Here is a 25,493-nt window from a genome sequence, read left to right on the forward strand (position 1 = left end):
CAAACTGGGGGTGTCGTTAACATTTAATTGACACCCCCTGCGTATCGCATATGGCAGTGTGAACTGCCAGGGGTGCGTTTGCGATGCGGGAACAGGCTGCGAATTTGCAGCCTTCCCGCGTCGCATAAGTGTGAACCGGGACTAGTGGCAGAAGCTGGGATGTTATATCTGATATGGAGCAGTAGCAAAAAAAATATTAACTGCAACAAAGCGAAGACAAAGTAACAGTTTCATCATATCCAGTGGAATGGCATTACCAGCAGTCTGTTGAGAGGGTATCCAATCTCTGCTATAGTGTGTGTGAAATAGGTAATGGGAAGTTTTTTGTGATGCTAGAAGATAAAGATTTCCATGTAAGACTGGCAGCATCTGAGCTGAGTGGTTTGTCTTATTCTAACATTTGAGAATATTTTGTTATTCTTGTGCCTTAGTGAAGATGCTTCAGCAAACTCCGCTGCCAAGAGATTGGAACGCAGTCAGTGGACAGATAAAATTGATGCTCAGTATGGCTTTGAGAGGATTCGAGAGCCTGGAGAAAAAACAGGCTGGTTACTCAACATGCATCCAGTAAGTGAACTGTCAGGTGTTAGTGACATACAGTATAGTGCTTGTTTTTCATCATGTTATCAACAATTTTATATTGCGCTGGCACCCAGTTTATGCACACTCTAGTGCCACCTTGCCAGCCTTCAAAATTTATAATAATAATAGTAACATTTTACTATTTTTGGGAGGGAAATGTTTTTCTTTTTCATTACCCATAGAGAATTCTAATGGCAAGCTGATTAAAGAATTCTAAAAGGGCGTAGCTGCTGACTATTATTTGTGCAAATCCCTGGTGCTGGTGGGTTTACTGTTACTCAAATTAAATTGCTTGTAAAGTCGGAAGGTTTTTTTATCTTAATTCATTAACCACTTAAGCCCCGGAAGATTTTACCCCCTTCCTAACCAGGGGGTATTTTGCGATTCGGCACTGCGTGACTTTAACGGACAATTGCGCGGTCGTGCGACGCTGTACCTAAACGAATTTGACGTACTTTTTTTCCCACAAACAGAGCTTTCTTTTGGTGGTATTTGATCACCTGTGCGATTTTTTTTTTTTTTTTATTTTTTTTTTATTTTTTTTTTTTTGATCACGCGCTATAAACAAAAAAAGAGCGTCAATTTTGCAAAAATAACAATATTTTTCACTTTTTTTATATAAAATTCCCCAAAAAAAAAAAGTAAAAATTTAACATTTTTGGCCAATTTGTTTTATGCTACATATGTTTGGTAAAAAAAATCGCAAAAAGCGTAATTTGATTGGTTTGCGCAAAAGTTATTGCGTTTACTAACAAAGGGAAAGATTTTAGTCTTTTTTTTTTTTTTTTTTTTTTAACGCGTAATGGCGGCGATCTGTGTGTTTTTTTTTTTTTTTGCGGTACTGCGACATTGGGGCAGACAGATCGGACCCTTGACTGACATTTTTGACACTTTTGGGGTTACCAGTGACATTTCTACAGTAATCAGTGCTATATATATGCACTGTTACTGTAAAAATACACTGGCAGTGAAGGGGTTAACTTTATTTGAGAGGGAGGGGCTGTGTGTGTCCCTAGGGGTGTGATTCTAACTGTGATTGGCTGTCTGTTGAGCTGTAGTTACACTGATCAACGGTCCTACATAGTAGAACCGTATGATCAGGGTTTCTACACAGGGGAGAATGACAGGCAGCTTGTTTACACAAGCTGCCTGCCTTTCTCCCTCTCCCCCGACGATCGCATAGTGAGCGGCGGACATCGGGTCCGCCGGTCACACGCGCGGGGGGGTCCGTGACCGCACTGGAGCGCGCTGCCGGTGGCGCTCGCTCCCCAGAGCCTCACAGGCTAGTGACGTATATTTACGTCACTTTGCCTGTGAGGGGCTGACCGCCGCAGTAAATCTACTAGCGGCGGTCGGCAAGTGGTTAAGTAAACAAAAAACTTCTGTGTGCAGCAGCCCCCCTAATACTTACCTGAGCATATCTCTATCCAGTGATGTTGTAGAAATGTCTCGGCTGCCAAGGAGTCCCCTCCTCATTGGCTGAGACAGCAGCGCGGTGCCATTGGCTCCTGCTGCCGTCAATCAGTCAGTCAGCCAATGAGGAGAGAAAGGGGGTGGGGCACTGCTCTGTGTCTGAATGGCTCAGCTAGGATGCCCCATAGCAAGGTGCTTGCTGTGGGGGCACTCAACAGGAGGGAGGGGCCAGGAGCACCAAAGAGGAACCTGAGAAGAGGAAGATCTGGGCCACTGTGCAAGACGAGCTGTACAGAGCAGGTAAGTATAACATGTTTGTTATTTTTAACAAAAAAAAAAACACTTTAATTTCTTTATCATGTTCTTGAGGGACAAAGGAAATCTTTTAACCTTCAGGTTTTACTGCTGTCTTTAGGAGGATTGGACACTGGCAATAAAATTATAACCTGTGTAACAGCCCAGAATGAACCATTGCACTACCAATATTCCTCAGTTTTTTTTTTTTTGCTTCGGAGGATGGTCAACTTTTTTTTTTTTTTTAGCTCTGCTTTGTTAAAGACTACCCTCCTTTTTATAATCAAGGTTTTTCTCTACATCAGTGATGGAACTTTATCTCTTCAGTTGCAACTATCTGTCCTCAGCCTGGACTTTGGAATGCTGTGCTGGGTCCTGCTGTACTGACCGTTGCGTGTATTACCTGAAAATCGTCTTTAGGTGCTGGCTTTCACTTGGTGCACTTTCCAGGCTCCATGCTGGTAACCACTAGATGCAGAGCACTTTTCACTAAGAGACCATCTTAGCGAGTAGACTAGTTGGGCTAAGCATCAAGAGCTACCTCAATTACATTGGTTGCCAGGGGGGCCTTTATTTCCCATATCTGCTTGCCTTAACTGCAGAATGAGTGAACGCTAGAAATAATTGCTGACATCTGACCTAAAATCTGGCTAAGCTCTGTATAGTGCCATCATCCCTGGTATAGACAGAACAAAATAGACCCTCTAGGGTTGGGACTATATAAGCACTCACCAATGGTCAGAAATGATTATTAAAGAAATTTTATATTTATTGATACAAAAATTTTAAATTGACAAACATGATCAAAAATAGTACAATGCGACCATACATAATGATGTAACAATAATAGCATAGAGGAGCTGTGCACACATAAAGACACATTTTAGGTGTGCACAGCTCCTCTATCCTATTATGTATGGTTGCATTGTACTATTTTTGAATGGCTGTGCAGGGGTGGGGGTGCATGTCATCAGGAAAAGTCTGATCATTGGAGGAGAGCATACGCAGTCCCCAGCATAGCTAGAGAACTCACCATAGTGTGCGCTCCTGCTTAGTGTGGTCAGTTTTTAATAGGAAAGCAGAGGGACTGGCAGGAAGACCATGGATTTCGCACAAAGCAAAGAGAACAGGATGCTTTTTTTATACAAGTACATGGTGTGTATTTTTCATCCCGGATAATTCCCTGATTAAGAGGGCATCAGGTTCCAGTTCCTCTATCTCTCTAGGCGTCTCAGGCAGAACATAATTTAAGCTTATGATCTTAAGAATCAGGTTCCTCCCTTTTCTCTCAAGGTGCACTCTACTGGAACTGTGCGTGCTTCTTTTGGCATAAACCAACAGTTTGCCAGACTGCCACCTGGTCTTATGTTAATACATACCTTTTCTAAGTTCTACCAGGTGGACCTTTCTACCTCATTTGATGCCGGCTTTTAGCAGTCTATCAGGCAGTTCCTAGTTTGTTTTTCTGCAGTATTCTAATGTCCTTTAATGAACCAAAAATAAAATTTCTCTTCCGTTTATTGACACACAGTTCCATATTCTGTACCATAGGGTTATGCTGCCCTCTGCAGGAGTAGGCAGACAACACAAAAGCTTTGCTATGCCCTGTGGGCTGTCCTCAGCTAGCTGGCATAATCCCCCTGTCTTAGAAATACTCAGTTTTTTGTTTGCCTAGTTCAGGAGTAGGACCTAGTTACCTGCCATGCCCTAGGTCCTGGCATTTTTGTCTATTTTTTGCTGGCTCTTTTTGGATTTTTTCCTGTGGGGATCTTCTAGCAACTGCTGGGCTGAGCAATTGAAGTTACACTGGCCCCTCCACCCGGGCAGGGAGCGCATGCAGACCATAGCTCTGCGCTCGGTCGGGTGCGACATAGCCCCACTAAATGGAGGCTGACCCGCCAGTTAAACATCTTGCAACCGAGACCGGGTCTCGGCCTTAGTCACAGTGTTCCTTCTGGTCGACAGACCCCCCCCCCACTTCAGTGGCACAGAGTTCCTGTCTAGGGAATGTTACCCACATACTTGGCTAGATAGGTAAGTAAGGGCCCCCTCCTCCCCTGCCCTGGATGCGGTGTGGGGTGCGGCTACTACCTCGGGGGGGGGGGGGTCAGTTCCTCCGGGGTTCTCCCCCCTCCCTCCCTGGGTGGCATTGAGCTGGCTTGTCTGCCCGTTCTTGTGGGGGCGTGGCTGGTGCCCAGGCTGTCGGTGCCCCTGGCCTTTTTACCCGTGGGCGCGCTGTCACCCTCGGTGGGCCTGCTATGGGTTTGGTGGACTTTTTTGGGTCTCCTTGAGACAGCTAAGGGGTGGGTGGCCTGGTATCTGTGGGTGTGAGTACTATGCAGTCGGGCAGGCTGAAAATTTAGGCCGTAACTGGACCTTGTATGGGGCGGCCCCAGTTGGCAGCGGCTAAAGCCTTCGTACCGCCGGACATCAGTCTGCTCCTCTGGCTGGTCGCGGGTTCCTGGGGGATTGTGCTGTGGGAGTAGCCAGTCTGTAAGTCTCCCTGCATCAGCGGCAGGCAGCCCCCACTAGGGGGGTCTGTTTGCAGCCTCCTTGAGAGGGTGGCTGCGGGGGACCCCCTTGCGGGGTCCGGTCGGTGGCTTCCTCCTTTGCGGGCCTCAGTCCGCACCCCCTGTGGAGGGCTTGAGTGTCCCGACTCCCTCTGCTCTCTGCCCCCCCTCCTGTCTTATCAGAACCTGCATCTGAGTCTGAGTCCACAGTTCCCTGACCTGTTAGACAGTGAGGATGTATCCTCCATGGGGAGGATGCAGTCGAGGCTGCTGCGGACATATCTGTTCCGTTTATCACCCACCAGCCTTTCCATGCGGTTATGGTGTTCTCTTATCCAGCTTATTTTGACAATTGTGTCTATAAGCCTTGATGGTCCCAAGATGCTTTGCTGTCCAGTGTTCCTTTTTGAGGAGTCACTTTTGAGGAAGTGGACGGTCCCACCGGCGATGGATTCCCCTATTTCCAGGTTGACTAAGGCAACCATGTTTCCGGTGGTAGAATCTCTGGCTTTTAGGAATCCGGCTGACAGGTGGGTAGAATCTCTAGGGCCCATTACATGTTTACTATAGCTGGTGCCGTATTGCATCCTGTTTTGGACTCCGCTCTGGTGTCTCAGACACTGGGTGTGTGGACGACGCTTTTGCGTCTGGCCATGGGGGAAGGCCAGTCCCCCACTTTTGGCGAACTGGTTGATCGGTTGATCCGTGGTCTGCGATCCATCTTTGGATGTAGAGTTCCCGTAAGTCTCTAAGCTTATGGTCTTGGCAGTAGTGCTTAGGCGTATTTTGTGGCTGAAGTGCTGGCCTGCAGATCAAATCTCCAAGAAGGCCCTGACTGAATTGCCTTTTCAGGACAAGCGCCTGTTCTGGGCTACCCTGGATGACATCATTAGGAGTCTTAACGGAGGGGGGGGGGGGGTAAGAATACCATCCTTCCACAGTATGGGAAGGGGAAGATGCCTCGCCGGCGTTGTGGGACTTCCTTTTCAGCCCACAAGAAGTTTTTACCTCCTTCAGGGACTTAAGAGAGAGGTTCCAAGCCCCTCTTTGGGAGGTTACTGGCGGCCTTGGTCTGGCAATCAGAGAGAAGGCTTCTCCTGAACTTCTGACAAGGCTTGTCCCCATCCATGTCTGGGGTGGGTGGGCGTCTTCGCTTGTTCCGGGGCCGCGTGCCTCCCGGGTCAGCGACCAGTCAGTCCACGAGGTTAATGTATCTGGTTCCAAAATAGAATACCGTTCTTGTTCTCCGGAAAGGTTCTTCCTTCCAGTGTGCACCTGTCCCCGGTCTGGCTGCAAGCTCTGTTGTGGGCATGGCAGGACTTGTTGTCCCAGGGTGTGATTGTCCCTGTTCCGGTGTCAGAATGTTTTCTGGCGTTTTATTCATACCCTTTCATGGCTCCCAGGAGGGAGGGCAAGTTCGTCTGATTCTGGACCTCAAGGCCCTGAACCATTGTGTGGGTGCAAGAATTCAGAATGGAGTCCTTTTCGGACAGTGGGGACGTCCCTGCATCAAGTGGGTTCCCTGGCTTCTTTAGCCATCAAATACTCCTACCTGCACTTTCCAATTTGCACCCGGCATCAGCGTTTTTCTCCACTTCGCTGTGAGAAAGAAGCACTATCATTTTTTGGCGTTACCCTTTGGTCTAGCCTCTGTTCTTCATGAAAGTGTTGGCCCCGGTCTTAGCGCTGCTGCGTCAGTGGGGGATAGCTGTGCTGGGGTACCTGGACGTCCTCCTCTGGCGAGCAGGGTCTTGTTTGGCTCTGCCAGCCGATGTGGAAATTACTCTCCAGACTTCGTGGGAGATCAGGGGGCTTCTGAATTTTATGGAAGTCTGCCCTGGTTCAAAAAGGAGATTCGATTATCTGGGGCTGACTCTGGATTCAGCTGTAGCCGAAGTGTTCTTTCCTCTGAAAAAGTTGCACTCTGCGATTCAACTGTTGCAACCCACAAGTGGTCGTTTCTTCAGGCGTATGTGCGAATGTTAGGCCTGATGGTGTCCACCTTCGCGGCGGTTCCTTTTCTACATGAGACTCCTTCAAGAGGAGATTCTTGTCACATAGGATTAGTATCTCAAGTCACTGGACAATGTTATTTTTCGGGCGACAGAGTTCTCTGGTCTAGTGGTTGCGCTCCCCGACCTTGCTACAGGGCAAATTCTTTCTCCCCTTATACTGGACAGTGGTCATGACAGATGCCAGTCTGTCCAGGTGGGGAGGGGTCCTGGGGCTGAACTCGGCCCTGGAGGTGTCCGACATTCTCCAGTGGGCAGAGCGGTTCGTTCTGGCCCTCTCCGCTGTACACATTTCTGGTGTGGAAAATTGGCAGGCAGATTACCTCAGTCGTCAGACGTTGGGAATAGGCTTTTTATCCAGACGTGTTTCATCAGATTTGTCTGTGGTGGGATACCCCCGAGGCTCAACAAAAAGGTGCCCAGGTTCATGGCCAGGTCACAAGATCCTCTGGCAGACGCCATGGAACACTGGTGGCTCCATGGAGCCAGTACCACCTTGTTTACACCTTTCCTTCGCTCCAGCTTCTTCCATGACTTCTACACAGGATTGAGGCGGAAGGGATTCCGGTCATTCTGGTGGCTCCAGGCTGGCCTCGCTGGTAATGGTGCGCCGACCTGGTGCGACTGGTCGCCTACGTCCCCAGGAGGCTTCCTCTAGGGCAGTGGTTCTCAAATCCGGTCCTCGGGACCCACCAACAGGCCAGGTTTGCAAGATAACTAAATTACATCACAGGTGATCTCATTTGCTTCTCAGTGATTGCAGTATTCTAGTCTGCATCCCCCAAGGTAATACTTAAAATCTGGCCTGTTAGTGGGTCCCGAGGACCGGAGTTGAGAACCACTGCTCTAGGGGATGATCTGTTGTCTCAAGGGCTGATCTTCCTTCCTGTTTTACGGTCGCTGGCTTTGACGGCCTGGCTGTTGAGAGCCAGGCACTGAAGAGCGGGCTTGTCTGGCTCAGTGATTCCAGCCATGTTAAAGGCGAGGAAATCTACATCTCGAAAGCTTTATCATCAGAGTTGGAAGGCATATATTTCCTTGGGGTGAGGTTCGAGGAGTTCATCCCTGTTCCTTTTGAGTGGCTCAGATTCTGGCCTTTCTTTAATGGGGTTTTTATCAGAAACTGGCTTTGAGGACTGTGAAAGGTTAAGTGTCTGCCTTGGCAGTTTTTTTTTTTTCAAAGACCTTTGGCTTACTATTCATTGGTGCGTACATACTTTCAAGGGGTTTGCCCTTTTACTCCACCTGTATGTTCTCCTCTGCCACCGTGGCATTTGAACCTGGTTCTGTCGGTTTTTCAAATACCTCCCTTTGAAAACAGACGGGAGATCCCTTTACCTACTCTCACAAAAGGAGGCTTTTTTTGGTGGCTATCGCCTCTGCTTGCAGAGTGTCTGAGTTGGTGGCTTTGTCTTGTTCTCCCTATCTGGTGGTTCACAGGTGTGTCTGAGTTGGTGGCTTTGTCTTGTTCTCCCTATCTGGTGGGTCACAGGAATATGGTGGTCCTGCGACCATGGCAGTTGTTCCTCCCAAAGGTTGTCTCTGATATTCTTTTGAATGAGGACATTGTGCTGCCATTCTTGTCTCCCAGGCCAGCTCATCCCAAGGAATTTGCCTTGCATACTCTGGATGTTTTTTTTGAGCTATTCAGGTCTATTTGGCAGCCCCTGAGTCCTTTCGGAGGTCAGACTCACTCTGTGATTAAAGACGGGCTGCGGAAGGGGCTTCCTGCTTTCTCTGCTACCATTTCAAGATGGATCAGACAGACGGTGATCCAGGCTTATTCGCTTAGGGGTTAGGTTCCCCCCTTCCTTGTGACAGCACATTCTTCTTAGTGCTTCTTGGACCTTCCATCATCAGGCGTCAGTGGCACAAGTGTGCACGGCGACCACTTTGGTCGCCAGTGCGTACTTTTTCAAAGTTTTAAAAAGTAGATGTTTTGGCATCTGCGGGTGCCTCCTTTGGCCGCAAAGTTTTGCAGGCTGTAATTTTATAGGGTCTGTTCCTCTTGAGGATGTATTTCAGGCTGGGCTCCTGTTTTTAGTTCAGCAAAAATTACATGGATTGGTTTGTGTTTAGCCTTTGGTTTGTTATTCCCACCCCTCATGTTTAGCACTGCTTTGGGACGTCCCTATGGTACAGAATATGGAGCGGTGTCTGTCAAATGAACGGAAAAGAAAAAAGGATTTTTGTATTCACTCTAAAATCCTTTTCTCTGATTTTATTGATAGACACCGCACCCGCCCCTCTAAGAAGTTTTTATGCTTCTGTTACTGCTTGTTACAAAACTGAGGGTGGCCCACGGACGTAGCCAAGCTTTTGTGTTGTCTACCTAGTCCTACTCCTTCAGAGGGCAGCATAACCCCATGGTAAAGCATATGGAGCTGTGTCTGTCAATGAACTCGGAGAAAAGGATTTCACGGTGAGTACAAAAATCCTATTTTTTGGATTCCATTGTGGGACTTGGTCACACACCAGTGTTTGATTATGCACTGGATATTGCTTTGCTTCAAAACTGAGGCATGCTGACGGTAGGAAAAGTTATCCTGAGCTGGCCCACAGTTTTTTGATGGTGTCTAATCCTATTTTATCTTTAAACGTATAAAATACTATTCTGCATTGATATTATTCGTAAGTTAAAAACACAATAGATTGTGTGAAAATTTTCTTTGACTGTCCAATCGTGTAAAACGAAAATCTGTTTGCCCATTTTATCGTCACACAATTAAAGTGAATATTCACAAAATTCAATGCAGCTTTGTTTGGGTCCTCGGCTAGCCTGCGGATATGCTGGTTGGTTGCTCGGGTCTTCCAGTGGGATGGGAGACCCGGGCAAGCCGCAGAAGTCATTACAAAAAAAGCCAACTGTCGGCTCTAAAAAAAGCTGCAGGCATCACTCCTGTACAACCAATTAAAGCAATATCATTCATATCGGCAAGTTTGTGGCCGATGCTTCACAAAAAGTAAATATCGGCCCCACAGATAATCGGTCTAATCCTAATTTAAATGTCAGACCTGTGTGTGTGCCATGTGGGCAAACTGTCGATTTTTACTTTAATCTTGTTGCAGTTCATGGAGGTTCTAGTTTTCGTGTAGGATTTTATTTTTTTTCCTTAACACTCTATTTTCCCTGTCTAAAACCTGGTGTGCTGGTTTGTTCCTTTCAGACAGAAATTCTAGATGAGGATAAACGCCTAGTTAGTGCTGTGGACTACTACTTCATACAGGAAGATGGAAGCAGATTCAAGGTGAGCTTTAAAATGTTAATTATCTCAGACTTTTAAAGGGAATATTGACTTTTTTTCCTAGTTTATATGGATCGGGTTTTACCTGTGTCTTTTTGCGTGCCTGACCTAAACAGCTGCCAAGGCATTGCCCGGCTGGGTGCAGTGCTCCTTTTTTTTTTCCCTAGGCATACAAATGAGTGGCCTGGTAAGTCATTAGTTTTCCACTCTGTATAGCTAAGTTCCTAAGGGCTCTTTCACACGGGCGTTCCGATCAGATCCGCCTGTCAGTTTTTTAGGCGGATCTGATCGGATGCCCCATTCAGCCCTATGGAGCAGCGGATGTCAGAGGTGACATGTCCGCTGACACCCGCTGCCATCCGCATCCGATCCTGTCCATGAAATCTGGACGGATGGAAACCCTATTTTCCATCCGTCCTGGGGATGGGATCGGATGAGAGCAGACAGGCGGTCCGCTCTCATCTGATTCCCCATAGAGAGCAGCGGGGCTCTGACACCTCCCTCTCCGCACACAGTGCGGAGACAGAGCTGTCATCCGCCGGCTCAGCGGGGATTGGCGGATCGATCCCCGCTGAGCAGAGCACGGTCCGCAACGGAATGTGGACCGTGTGAAAGGGGCCTAAGTCCTTCTTGTCAGAGGAGACAGTGCCACAATCCAAAAAAATACATTGCTCTGGCAAATGAATGCCTGTGTTTGACAGTAAACTCATGCCCCTGTTTAACTGGAAAAGATATTAACTCTATGATCAGAATATCACTGGAAACACTTTCAGATGATTTGATTGTATTGCATTTAACAACTGCCAAAGCCTTGGAATCTCAAAAATCTTTCTATTCCTGTAGGTTGCATTACCATACAAACCTTATTTCTATGTGGCCACAAAGAAGGTAAGCTCACATCTGTGCTAACATTCTATGTAATAAGAATATTTACCATTTTTTGTGTTATAAAGTACCAGGAAGAGACTACCCCCTGACCTGTCACCTCACCAATGAGGAGATAGAGTAGTTTATTACCCTATTGTCTTCAGGTGGAAGACATTTCAGTCTGTGTGATTTGTGTGTTGGTTTTTTTTTTTTTTGTTTACATACAAGTACATACATACAAGTAAAAAAAAAAAACAACCCATAACTAAAGTCCAAATGGCATTTTGATAAAATGGCAAATATGACATTCACTGCAGTTGGAACTTCCTGCTAAATGTGTATATAATATACAGTAAGTTTACCACTAGTTAATGTTTAAAAGTCCTGCTTTGAAGGGTAATTTTCACTCCAAAATATAGCAAATGGAAAAAAAATAAAGCGTATGAAATCTCTACACAAGCCAGAATGTAATGTTGTTAAAAATTACCTATCTATTTCAATCTGCAGCACTGTAAAATTCAATGAAACATGGCAACACCTACAAAATATAATTTTATTTTTGAGTAATATATGCTCCCTAAGGGTTAAAAACTGCTAAAGGATTGCAGACACTGCAGCTTTCCTCAATAGAACACTGTAAGTGCACCAGCTGATTATAATAAACACAGACCCTCCCATTCATAATCAGTATCCAAAGGACATGTTGAGGTAAACAGCTACAGTTGTGCTCAAAAGTTTGCCTACCCTGAAAGAAATCATGACATTTTGGCATTGAAAATCATAACAGACCTCACCCAAACGGCCCTGATCAAACATTTACATACCTTGGAATGTTTGGCCTTGGTACAAACACACAAGGTGACACACACTTGCTAAAAAGGCAATTAAAGGTTAATTTCCCACATCAGTGGCATTTTAAAGTGCAGTTAGTGTCTGTGTATAAATAGTTAATGAGTTTGTTAGCTCTCACGTGGATGCACTGAGCAGGCTAAATATTGAGCCATGAGGAGCAGAAAAGAACCATCAAAAGGCCTGTGCAACGAGGTAATGGAACTTTATAAAGATGGAAAAGAATATATAAAAAAAAAAAAAAAAAGATATCCCAATTGAATAAGCCAGTCAGTATTGTTAAATCATTTATTGGGAAGTGGGACATTCAGGGATCTCTTGATACCAAGCCCAAGGTCAGGTAGACCAAGAAAGATTTCAGCCACAACTGCCAGAAGAATTGTTTGGATACAAAGAAGAACTCAAAGGAGAAATACATGGAAAGGACTGTTTGGTTATTTCAAGGAGCACAATATGATGATACTTGGGGAAAAAAAAAACCTTATAGGTGACCTCAGGAAAAATATAGGGAGGTTGTTTCAAAGAACACATTACCTCTTGATTGAAAAAAAACAACAACCCACAGGTATCAAGAGATCCCTGAATTTTCCACTTAGTATGTGATTGAATGGTACTGACTGGCGTGTTCAAGGATTTGGATATCTTTTTATTTGCTTTTCCATCTTTATGAAGTTCCATTACATTTTTATGCAGGTCTTTTGATAGTTCTTTTCTGCTCCCTAAGGCCCCTTTCACACATGCGGACTGTTCAGATCCGTCTGTCAGTTTTTCAGGCGGATCTGAATGGATGCCCCATGCATCTATGGGGCAGCGGAGGCATGTCCACTAAAAACCTCTGCCTTCCGATCCTGTCCGTCAAACCCTATTTTCCATCTGTCCAGTGGAGCGTATTGGATGGGATCGGATGAGAAGGGACAGGCGGTCCTTTATCCGATTCCCCCTACAGAGAACAGCGGGGATCTGACACCTCGTGACGGAGCTGTCATCTGCCTGCTCAGCGAGGATTAGTGGATCGATCCCCCGCTGAGCAGAACAGAGTCCGCTGACGGAGCGGACAGGTGTGAAAGGGGCCTATGGCTCAGTATCTAGCCGGACCAGTGCATCCACATGAGTGCTAACAAACTTATTGACTATTTATACACAGACACTAATTGCAATTTAAAAAGCCACAGATGTGGGAAGTTAACCTTTAATTGCCATTTTAAATTGTGTGTGTGTGTGTGTGTGTGTGTCACCTTGTTTGTACCAAGGCCAAACATTCCAGGTTATGTAAACTTTAGATCAAGGCTGTTTGGGTGATTTCTGTTATGATTTTAAAAAGAGCCAAATAACTATGTGATAATGGCTTCATATGACCACTATTCGTAAATAAAATACAATTTCTTGGCATGATCAATCATTTATTCAATATAAATGCAAAAGTTTCATGATTTCTGCTAGGGTAATCTTTTTTGCACAACTGTATATCTTAGGGCAGATACTGGTAGGAATTTGCAGCAAAAGTTGTTAAAATACTTGCAATGTACATAGATCACCCAGACGGAATTGTGTTTTTTTTTTTTTTTTTTTCTCCTACAAAAGTTACTTTAAAAAAATTGTGTTCATATTTTTGGCAGGCATATGAGAGGGAAGTCTTATCCTTTCTATCCAAGAAGTTCCAGGGAAAATTGGCTAAACTGGAGTCTGTTGCCAAGGAAGATTTGGATTTGGTCAGTAATTTTCAGCTGCTTAACAGGTTTTTAGATGGAATATACCAAGCATATGATTTATATAGCTATACATTTGTCTATAAAACTTTAAAGCACATATAACCTTGTGTACAACACATGATTTTGTGATGTATATTATTTTAACCTAAAACCTGCATTGATAACTCTTAAGTAAATAGTTTGAAATTATACATCTAAAATTGCTTCATAAGTAGTTGTATCTACACAAAGTATTTTTTATTGTAGCTAATTGCTTTGTAATTAAATTTTTGAAGATGAGCATTAGTTACACACCTGCATGTCCTGCTATACTCATAGCATTTTTTAAAATCCAAAATCTGGTTTAGAGGCACTCAGTGGTCTTGCCCCCCCCCCCAAACCATGCCTGGAGCCAGCGATAAATACCTAATTTTCACAAAGAGAAGCTGACCCAAGGATGCCAGGAAGCTGCAATGCAGGTATGTCCACCAACCTGCATGGGGGCAGCTGGGGGCGGGGCTGGAGCAGGGCAGGAGGCAGGTAAAGGTCCCTATGCTGCGGTTCCCTTTCTGAGATTGACCATGTCAGGATGACTCCCCACCCTTCCCTGTTGATCCTGCTTGGCAGAACCGCTCCAAGGTAAGCCAGAGCATGATGAGGCCACCTCTGTACTTAGCAAACCACTATGCACATAATGCTAATTAGTGGTTGCAGCGATTTTAGCTAAGACCAGCAGCGTGCATTCCCTCTCTAAGCATGTGCTTCCTATGAGGGCAAATGACAGCCAGCTGGACCAGAAATCTTTGCCTAAAGTGCATAAGCAAACCTGTGGCAAAAGAATCACTAGGAGTCCTAAAAATGATTAGTCTTCTCTGTAAAAGAAGTCACACACCTTCCTCTCCCTACAGTCTGGATGCAATCACTTCTTGGTATTTGATTTTGGTGTGGATTCTGCTACATATAATTGACTGGATCCTTAATAAGCCCTCTATGTAAAGCCTCGTACACACGCAACGAATTTCCGCCGACCGGTCATCCGTCTTTTGTCCAGACCAGAGTGGTGTTTTGTTGGTTGGAATGTGCTCTAGACTGCACACGAATTTTCCCACACTACAGAATTCTACTTCAGAAGTGATGTCATGTGTTGGATTGCTTTCTATGTGTTCTTTTATCTCTGAGCATGCCTAGTCTTGCTCATAAGATTTTTCCCCATCGAAATCTGTACTGAGACGAAAATCGGACGTGTTTTGATGGTCGACAAAAATTATATAGCCTGCTCACCAGGATTTTTTCGGCCGAAAAGTCGGAGTCGGTTGTCGGAAGCATCATACTAACAAGCCGAAAACCGGCAGATCGGTCGTCGGACGAAAAATTCCCCGCCGAATTTCCACTCGTGTGTACGGGCCTTAAGGGCTGCATAGACCAAGCCTGTGCCTAACGACTGCTCGTTATCACAGTCAGGTGGTGCACTTCTGACTGCTCTAGCCACATTGTCAGGCTCAGGATGTCGGCAGCTTTTAAGTTACTACCAGGCATGACCTGGAGGCTGGGCATGCATGTTCACTTATCTTGTGCAATTTTTTGGATTTGCCAAGGACTGTGTGAAGTGAGATCAAGGATAAACGACACTCTCCATTGTATCCAATTAGGGGTTGTATAATGTATGGCCAGCCTAAGACCTCAGGAATTGAGAGACTTTGGGTGCTTCTCACCTGAGTGAGATGTTAAAGTTACTTAAGTGTACTTCTCTCTGAGTGACTCATTCCAACTAAACATTTGGCCATGGTCAGGGGAGGAGTGGAAGCTGTACCTATCATGGGCTACTAGTATCCACTATACACACCACTTGGTACGCTCACTTTCACGCTTTTTACCTGAAGTCCCCCAATACTTCCACTGGATGATATATAATGCATGGTAGCCACAGAGCAAGTTTTCACCTAGGTCCTGGATTCTGCTAACTACTTGATGGCATATTGTGTATGCATTGCAATTGTGTATGCATTACAGACCAGGGGGATAGTAGTTTATCTATCTGGAACATACACTTAAAGTGGATATATTGGGGGCAGGATCACTGGTGGTGGTAGTTGAGCTAGATTTCCTTTGTTTTGCAAAGTAACATTTCATTTAAAATTTGCATCTGTGACTGTTTCATAAACTATTGCTCCATCTAGGCTGTGTTTCTAATAAGCCTTCTTTTAGAAGCAGTTTTTTTTTTCCAAAAAGTTTCCATATGATGGTGCACTATACAGATTACAGAATGCTTTATCCTTATGTGTTTTATATAATTAAGGGGGTTCAGTTGTTTCCCTTTTTGAATATATTCAGATGGCAATTACACATCAAAGGTCCAAGAGTCTTGGCTGCTAAAGGTTCTCTGCCAGTTCTACAATATGTTATTTTGTCTACATTTACAATATTGTTTGAACATGGACATGAAGTAGACTATTGAATTTTCACAACCAGTTGTTCAGTTGTCGCAGATCAATGCTTTTGCCAATTATCTGAGACTGCTTTTACCTGATATTACTGATAGTCTACTTTGTGCATGGGCCCCAGCCGTGTATGGGCTATGATTTGAGAAGCTTTTATTATACGCATACTGCTTTAACTCTGACTATATGCAGTTGGCAATATGGTTGTCTTTATACATAGACAACGTATGTGTGTGTCTGGTTTGGGGGATCAGGCCCCTGGGCAGGAACCTGACTGGTTCTATCTGTCCATGTATATGGATTTCCCAGGATACCGAGCTCCTGAGGCTTGTTCCAGCAGACAATCATATCCCATGTGTTCTGGCATTACCAGACACTGGTAGCTTATAGGACATGATTCCGGGCCTATAGCTTCAGGGGAATATTGTAGATCACTTATCTCCTCAAAAGCAATTGTGTTTATGCAGACATCCCTACATCCTCAGGTTATGGCACTACATAAGAGGGTGTGCAATAAGGGGACATGGGGGCTACTACGTTCTATCGTAGTGTCTGTGTTCTATACAATAGTAAATTCCAGGCTAGGGTGCAGAGGCAGCCAGGTCAAATACTTGATAATCTGCAGCATATTGTATGTGCAGTGTTTTATGGGTGTTTCAGCCTATCATTAGTTGCCATCACTCCCTTATACCTGGTTTGGGTTGTTATGGCGCTATATTCAAATATAGTCAATATGTTTCTTGTTATATGATCCCTGAGCAGAAGTGAATCAATGGGCCCTTTTCACACTTGCGTGGCTTGTACTGCGACGTGGCACTGCAAGTCGCATGAAGGGTCGTACTAGATTTCCAATGAGTACTGTTCATATCTGTGCGACTTCAAGTCAGTCCCTGCACTACTTTGTCCCAACTTTGATGCTTTGAGGTCCATAGACGTCAAGATCACACAGGACTTTTAGGTCTCACAAGTGAGGGACCTAAAGCGGAACAGATGCCATTGATTTAGGTCTCTAAAGGGTTAACATTCTTGAAATGCCTGGGTTGCTGGCTGTCAAATGTGCTTGTTGCATTGGCTGGGCTGTTGAGCCATCAAGTGGTGGGCGTTGTGGATCGCATGTTATGTGCGTGTAACCGTCGCCATCGTCTGATCTGTAACCTCCCGACACCATGGTTCAGTCACTTAAAAAAAAAAAAAAACACTCAGCCTCATCTAACACTTCTAGTCATGCCAAACCTCCTGTCACAAGGGGCAATCAACCACCCAAACTGCAAGGTCAGGAAGCTCTTGGGCGGGTTCCTGAAAGGGTGAGGTTACAGAGCAAGGTCTGTCTAGCAGAGTGATTGACACCATCCTAGCCAGCAGAAAACCTGTGACTAGAGCAAACTACAAAAAAGTGAGGAAAAAATTTGTCTTCTGGTATAAAGGAAAACGAGGGAAACCCTGACAAGGGATCCTGGATTTCCTACAGGAAGGAGCGGATAAGGGGATTTCCCACAACACATTGAAGGTTCAAGTGGCAGCCCTATCTTCCCAGCTGGACGTTGGGCTGGCAGAAGACATGCTCCTTAAGATTCTTTCTCGCTTTGACAAAAGCCAGACTCCTAAAGATCAGCAGAACTCCGACATGGGACCTCTCCACGGTACTGAAAGGATTTCTCTCTGCACCCTTCGAACCATTAGATGAATGTTCAGATAAGTACCTTAAAATCAGTGCTCTTGGTGACACTCGTGTCAGCAAGAACAGCCAGCAAAATACAAGCTCTATCCATGATAGAACCACACTGTTCAATTCTGACAGATAGTTATCCTTACTCTGGACCTAGTCTTCCTACCAAAAGTCTGTTTGACTTTTCACAGAACTCGAGATGGGGTTATTTCCTCCCTTCCAAACTCAATGGATAGCAGAGAAAAAATCACTTACAACAAGCTGGATGTAAGGAAGATCCTGATAACATACCTTGACAGAACTAAAGGTTGTTGAAAAACAACCACACTATTCATTCTCCATGCAGGAGTCAACAAGGGGAGCCAGCCTTGAATAGTAAGATACCCAGATGAATAAAACTTGTTATCCAGACAGCCTATCAGGCTCTAAACCTTGCTCTCTGAGCAGAGCCATGGCCCACTCAACCAGGGCTGGGGCGTCATCAACCACTGAAAGAGCCGGGGCATCACCGGAGCAGACATGGTTGAGCTTCAAAGCCTTTGCAAGGCATGACCGCATTGACCAGCTCTCAAGTCAGGACCAGATGGTTGGTTGCAAGGTGCTCCAGACTTTATCCCCCCCTAGTAGTGTTGCTTGCAACATCATCTCAGATGCTTCCCTGGAAGACAATTGGAGAGAACAGAGATGGGTACTTGCTAACTCTTTTTTTTAAGAAGTCTTCCAGGGCAGCACTTGTTCCCACCCTAAACAACAATATGGAAAGGGTTTTGCGGATTCATTAGCTACTGAGGATTTCTTTGGTGCTTTGATATTACTGAGGCAGAAGGTATGGCTGAAGTTTTTATAATGGTGGACTATTGTGTTTCCTGTTTCAGGTGGGAGGAGCCTAGCTCTCAGATGCTGCCCTGGAAGACTTCTTAGAAAAAGAATTCCTACGTACCTAACTCTGTTTTCATCACTTGCTTACCGGGACAATTTTATTTTTTGCACACATGTTAAAATCTACATTTTTGTTTCTAGAAATGACCCGCCCCCCCCCCCCACAAAAAAATATTTTCTGAATGCAGAGACCCTGGAGAATAAAATGGTGGTGGTTGCAATTTTTTTATATGTTGCACGATATTTGCGCAACTATTTATCAAATACTTTTCTGGAAAAAAAACACTAAAATAAATTTTAATGGTAACAAACACAATATTATACCCAATTTTTGTTCAAATCTATAAGATTGAGTTGCATCGAGTAAATAGATACCAAACATGTCAAGTCCTATTATTGCTTGAGTTAACCAGGAATTATGGCTCTAGAATCATTGCGCTCACGCCCACCTTCACGGATATACCTTACATGTGTGGCACAGTTGTTACATACGCTATATTACCGAAAGTATTGGGACACCTGCCTTTACATTCACATGAACTTTAATGTATCCCAGTCTTAGTCCGTAGGGTTCAGTGTTGAGTTGGCCCACCCATTGCAGCTATAACAGCTTCAACTCTTCTGGGAATGCTGTCCACAAGGTTTAGGAGTGTGTCTGTGGGAATGTTTGAACATTCTTTTAGAAGCGTATTTGTGAGGTCAGGCACTAATGTTTAAGAGCAGGCCTGGCTCGCAGTCTGTGCTCTAATTTATCCCAAAGGTGTACTGTCGGGTTGAGCTCAGGACTCTGTGCAGGCCAGTCAGGTTCCTCTACACCAAACTCACTCATCCATGTTTTTTGGACCTTGCTTTGTGCACGCTTGTCGAATGTGACTGTTGGCCTTACAAATGTGTAGCACGCTCTGCCTGCGCTAATATGTATTGAACATCTGACTTAGTTGCTCTTTGAGAGATGTGGTTTTGTTTAGACCTGATCTCTACCCTGCCATTGCTAACGCCAATGGTTGCCAGGGTACACCTTTGCTTTAATACAGGAGCTCTGTTGGAAGGTCGGCGGAACCCCCACCTTTTGAGAGCTTTCCTGACCTACAAGGTGAACAAATTGGTTTGTGCTCCAGTTCTGTCCAATTAGCATGTCCTAGAAACCCCCTCTGTAAGCAGTGAACCTTACGTTCACCTTAGTAGTTTATTCCTGGCATCCCTATCGTAGACGACTCGGGGGTACACAGCAACCTCCCAATCTCCCTCCTTGAAGAGGGACAGTTTTGTGGACTTTCACTGCCCAAATTCTTCTGCTGTTCCCTACTCCTTCAGGCCTCACTTGGAGATGGCTGCTCCTGATTTGAATGCTAGCAATTTGGTTTATCAGGCAAAAGGGTTTGAATTAGATCCTCAATGAGGAGGCCCCAGTGGACCTTTTGCTCTCTTCCCTATTTTTTGGGATGAGTGGATTGCCCTGCTACCATGGTTTCACCCTTTTACTTGTGGTCATCTTCAACCTCCTTTTTGGTTTTAGTGTCTGTGCTTAAGGAGACGCACCAAAATTATTCTTTTGGATCAAGAAGTCCCAGACTGGGGCAGTTGATCTATTCCCATCACCCCTTAGTATGCTCCTGTCTCTCCACACCAGGGTTTACTTCTGGTTCACCAGAACAGTGTGTCCTGCCCTAGACTGCCATCAGGCGGAACAAGCTAGGATTCTGCTGAGTACCACTTTTGGGGGATGGTGTAAGTGTGGAGGTCTACATGAAACCCGATAATCAGGAGTTGGGTTTGCTGTCTGTGGTTATTTTGGCAGCTCTGTGGAAGTTCCTTGTGACTGAAGATGGCATAGGTTTGGGATAACGTGATTGGTTTCCTAAGATCATGTGTTGTGGAACCAGTTTAAGTATGTGTGCAGTGTTATCGGACAATCCTCGGGTAAACTATAAATGTTAGGTGAAGGGATTCTGTGTTTATCCTTCAGGCAAGGCATTTTTGTTTCTTCTCTCCACTTGTGCTTTTGCTGATTTCTGGTTGGCTCTGGAGTTTCCCCTGGTTTTAGTTTTCATGTCCCCACCTGGAACATCAGTTTTGATCCTGTCCTTCCCTTGGTAGTAGCCGTTCTTCTTCTGCCTTGCTGATGGCTTTTCCCAATACCTCCCTGATTAGGGAGTAAGATACTTCTGCCTTGACTAAGTCTTCTCAATCGTGTGGTCCTATTAGTGTAATCAACAGTAAAGAAAGTAAGATTTTGTGTTTTTTCTTGGCATTCATTGAGAGGCACAGGTCCCACTTATCTGTTTCCTGGCCCTGTGTGCTGCTTTCTCACAAAACTGGGGCATGCTGTGTAAAGCAGTGGCTTACAACTTTTTCTGTTTGCCATTGTACCAACCTCCTTTAGGCTGCAGTATAACCTGACTAATAGTATTCCTGGGTCCCCCCATGGACTACAAAAAAAAAAAAAAGATTTTACTGTAAACTTAAAAAGTTTTTTTTTTTTTTTTTTTTTTTTAAATGCAACTGCTACAAAGCTACATTTTAGTTATAGTACATAGCTTTAGTATTTCTGTTGCCACATTGTTTTTTATATGTTTCTTCTGATCCAAGATGTGCATTAATGTGATTTTGTTTTTTCAGCCAAATCATCTGGTAGGTCTAAAAAGAAACTATATCAAGCTGTCGTTCCATTCGGTGGATGACCTGATAAAAGTGAGGAAAGATATCTCGCCGGCTGTGCGGAAGAATAAAGAAAGGGATAATGCCAGTGATGCATACACAACCATGCTGTCTAGGTACATATATTATGTTTATCTGTTTAATGCATATTCATCTGGTGTGCCTCTCTAAAGACTTCAGAAAAAACAGACTGTCTTGGCAGAAAAGCTTTTTAATACCAGTTGTACACCAGCATGAGCAAATTTTCCAGCTGCTACAGTTAGGCCTCATGCCCACTGGACTTAAGGGTAACTCCACTTTCATGGGGGAAAAAAATCAGCAAATAAAGAAAAAACAATATAGCGTATACAATTGTGACACAAATCATTTTACTTTACTGTACACAGAATGTGTACTGACCACATCCCAGAAACATACATTTCTGCTTGTGTGATTGGCTCAGCAATTTTCCCAGAAGTCTGCACTAAGATACAAGTCAGATTTCTGGCATCCCCTGCAACAAAAATGTTATTTTTGGTGAGATACTCCCAATAGGAACACGTCTAAAGGGATGCAGGCCCAGCAGCTTCCCTTATTAGAGCCCTGCAGCTGCCACAGCTGATAATTATGAAACCACTCCCATTTGACCCATTCAGCACAGAGGAACAAATAATGATTTCTTCAGAATAACATAAGGTAGGAATCTGCAACAAAGTTTGGTAAAATCCCTGCAATGTACAGAGATCACCCAAAGGGAAATGTTTTTTTCTCAACAAAAGTGCGCTTTAAATGCAGCTTTTACAGGCGTTTGGCTGCTTTTTTTTTTGTTTGTTTTTTTTTCTGCCTGTAAATGCACTTCTGTTGAGTGTTTACAAGCAGAAAAAGAAAATCTGATGAAGCGCTTGTTTTGGTTTAAAATTTGGTATACCTTGTATTTACCATATTGGCATAGAACACGCACTTTTTCCTCCTAAAAATGGAGGGCAAATTAGCAGTGTGTGTGATACGCATCGCACATATATATATAAGGCCAGGCAACGCTGAGAGGCATAGGGGGCGGGCTGGGCCGAGCAGAAGGAAGGAGGAGCGGTTGATGTCATAGGAAGTCCCACCTCCTATGATATACAGCACAGTGGCCCAATGCCGGGACGTGTGACGTCTATCATAGGCGCCGGGACTTCAGATGACAGCGGCTGCTCATCCTCCCTTCTCCTCAGCCTGGCCCGCCCCTGCTCTGTGCAATGGCGCTGGCGAGGCAATACAGGACGCTGCGCTGGCGAGGCTGCATTGCTGAACACTGCACTGGTGAAGCTGCATTGCTGGACACTGCGCTGGCGAGGCTGCATTCATGGGCAATGGTGAGGCTACATTTGATTAAAAATAAAGTTCTGAGTTCAAAGCTGTTTTATTTCCAATTTAAGCTTTTTTCCTAAAATTTCCCTTCTAACATTGAGGTGCGTGTTATACGCCGATAAATATGGTAAGTATTGTGTTAGCTGCTTATTTTAGATTTATTTAAGGCCTAGCATGAAGTTTCTAAATTTTGAGCAGAAAAACTGCAAAATGCATAAACACTAGGCATGTTTGCACGTTAATGCATCCTAATGGCCAGAATTGATTAATATTCTGGCCAATAGAATGCACTGATGCACATAAATGCCTGTACAATACGTAGCTTTTACTGCATTTTTAAGCAGGTTTTCTCCTGCCAGAAAAAAAGGATTTCAGAGGAGCTGAGCAAACACTCGGTGTGCATGAGGCTTAAGATTTTCAAAGTGTTCTTTGTGTCCCGATGCAGACATTTTTTTAACATGAGTTCCTATAGAACACGCTCGCATCAATGCATTTTTGTGCCTCTGTGTTTTTGGAAAGGCTCAGGGACTTTTTTAAACGCAAAACAGTGTTTTTTTTTTCCCTTTTTTGGTTCAATAGACTTTGAGAGAAGCTGCAGAAAAGCATGACTTGCGTTTTTACAGCGATTTCCCGTAAATTTGCATTTTTAAATCTGACCAACAAAAAAAAAAAGCATAAAAACCGCAATTCGCGGTAAAATCGCAGTTAAATGTGGAAAGAACAGCAAAAAGCAGTACAGAAACTCTCAAAAGCAACAGGCATAGGTGTGCATCGATCCTAAGAGGTAGACACGCCTGGGTTGGTGTGTGTGTTTGTGTGGGTTGCCTAGTTTGTCCAAGCACAAAATTAGTTGGTCAGTGGGGAGTGATACAGCATTCTGCTCTAAACCTATACAGTAAGTGGAACTAGAGGGAGTGTGAGGCGGGGCAGGGGCAGAAGGTATTCGCCAGACAATACATTTTAGGAAAATCCTGATATATTAGAATAGAGAGCTGCATTGATGTAATGTATACATCCACTTTTCATATATGTATAAGCGTTTTTAAATTATGCTCAGGAAATTTATATTTTGGATTATTATGATTTTTTCTTAATATGTTGGCTTGCACTTTTCTGCTATCTAAGCCAGAGAATTTTTTTTAAAATTGTGTTGGATGTGGGTGCCTCAAACCCAGGTAAGGGGGACTTAAAGGGCATTGCCCTTAAAGTCCCCTTACTTGGGTTTGAGGCACCCACATCCACCACAATTTTAGAATCTTCTGGGACGGTGGCAAAAACCTACTACAGGGTCCAACTGAGACATAAACTGCCCTCCAAGAGAAATTTTTTTAAACTGTTGGCCATTGGCATTTCTTTATATGGCTTTGCTGGCAATTCTTTTGGTCCCTATATGATCCAAATTTTCTGATTTGGGGTGAAAGATGTAACAGCCTAAAGAATTTGAGTTATTGGGGTTCTTTCTTTCACCTCCTCCATGCTTCAGACAGAATACTTTTCTCACGTAATGCAACACTAGAGAATTCAATGGGGCCATACACACAGCTTCATCAACAAATGAGAATGTGTGGCACATTTATCAGAGTTTAAAAAAGTTGGACCCCGCTGCCTTTGGGGCTGTACATTTCTGAGTATTTTCAGTGTACAAATGCTTGTGTAAATGCATACACCTGTAAAGTAATTAGACGAATTGTATGCATCTAAAGCTGAGTACTTTAGGTGTATAATTTACACATTAACTTCTGCTAGAACTGTCGGCAAGAACTTGTGTTCTGTGCAGAAAATATTTAATTTGCCTGTGTACATGATCCCTAAATGTTCGTTACGACAACTGTATCACTGTATTTGTTTTTGGCATTTATACAGTGCTTTGACTGGAAACAGCTTTGCTCCTGAAGAGGAAGGTCCATCTAAAAAGATATCTGATCAGATGGAGAACTTAATTGATATGCGAGAATATGATGTCCCCTACCATGTACGCCTTTCTATAGATCTTAAAATACATGTGGTAAGTAAAAGCCAACAAATAGATTTCCATTTCAATGTTTATAAAGAATTATGTGGTTAACAAAAAAACAACCATACATCACTTAGTTCTATGCTGAAGAATCTGTGTGACACTGCAGCTGTCCCACTCCGGCCCCAAGACAAAAAGCGGAGATGACCAGGTTTTACCTATTCTGGTCTCCCCTAATTAATCTTAAGAGTGTTCAAACATCAAATTATCAACTTCATAGGGCCCAGCACCAGGCCTCGACTTAATAAGGACACCCTCATACACAGCAAATACTCTGGTGGCCTCAGCCTGCCACATTTCTCTACTTCTATGCTGCCTAAATGCCTAAGTACCACACTAAGTATGAGACCCTATTGTGAGTAGCGATTTGAGATTGTTGATTGTGATCACTTAAGGATACACAACAAGTTACCCTGTAGATAGATGTTACCTCCCCAACCCTATCACTAAATGTACCTTGCAGACATGGGATGCAGTCTATTATTCGTTGAGCATCCAATGAGAAAATTAAAAGCCAAGCTGACAGACAAACATTCTTGCCCATTTGGCAACGCTGGAGCTCCAAGTTTCTCCCAACTGGTTTCAACCAAAGCCTTCTAGAACCCTTAACAGCAGATATATTTCCTCCTCAACAACCACCCCCCCCCCCATTTTTATTTTCTTTCTTTCCCTTTCTCTTTTCTTCAGTTCGCCCTGGCATGCTTTTGGGCCACATCCTGACTGATGACAGACCATTCTTGCATGATCAATGCTTGGAGTTTGTCAGAATTTGTGGGGGTTTTTTTTGTTCACCTACCTCTTGAGGATTGACCAGAAGTTCTCAATGGGATTAAGGTTTTGGGAGTTTCCTGGCCATGGACCCAAAATTTCAATGTTTAGTTTTCCAAGCCACTTATCACTTTTTGCCTTATGGCAAGCTGCTCCATCATGCTGTAAAAAGGCATTGCTTGTCACCAAACTGTTGTTGGGTGTTTGGGAGAAGTTGCCTTTGGAGAATTTTTTTTTTTTTTTTGTACCATTATTTATTCATGGCAAAATTGTGAGTG

General features: G+C 44.2%; 1 protein-coding gene across 1 annotated transcript in view; it reads left to right on the plus strand.

Annotated features, from left to right (window-relative positions):
* Positions 1-25,493, plus strand: part of POLE (DNA polymerase epsilon, catalytic subunit) — a 169,566-nt gene that overhangs the window by 3,600 nt on the left and 140,473 nt on the right. Inside the window, exons 2-7 of the mRNA XM_082243081.1 lie at positions 432-567; positions 9,979-10,059; positions 10,900-10,944; positions 13,389-13,481; positions 21,063-21,217; positions 24,297-24,438. Of these exons, the coding sequence (XP_082099207.1) occupies positions 432-567; positions 9,979-10,059; positions 10,900-10,944; positions 13,389-13,481; positions 21,063-21,217; positions 24,297-24,438 (652 nt within the window). The remainder of the gene's footprint in view (positions 1-431; positions 568-9,978; positions 10,060-10,899; positions 10,945-13,388; positions 13,482-21,062; positions 21,218-24,296; positions 24,439-25,493) is intronic.

This window comes from Pelophylax lessonae (genome assembly GCF_965119305.1).
Source record: "Pelophylax lessonae genome assembly, chromosome: 1".
In the NCBI taxonomy this organism is placed as follows: domain Eukaryota; kingdom Metazoa; phylum Chordata; class Amphibia; order Anura; family Ranidae; genus Pelophylax; species Pelophylax lessonae.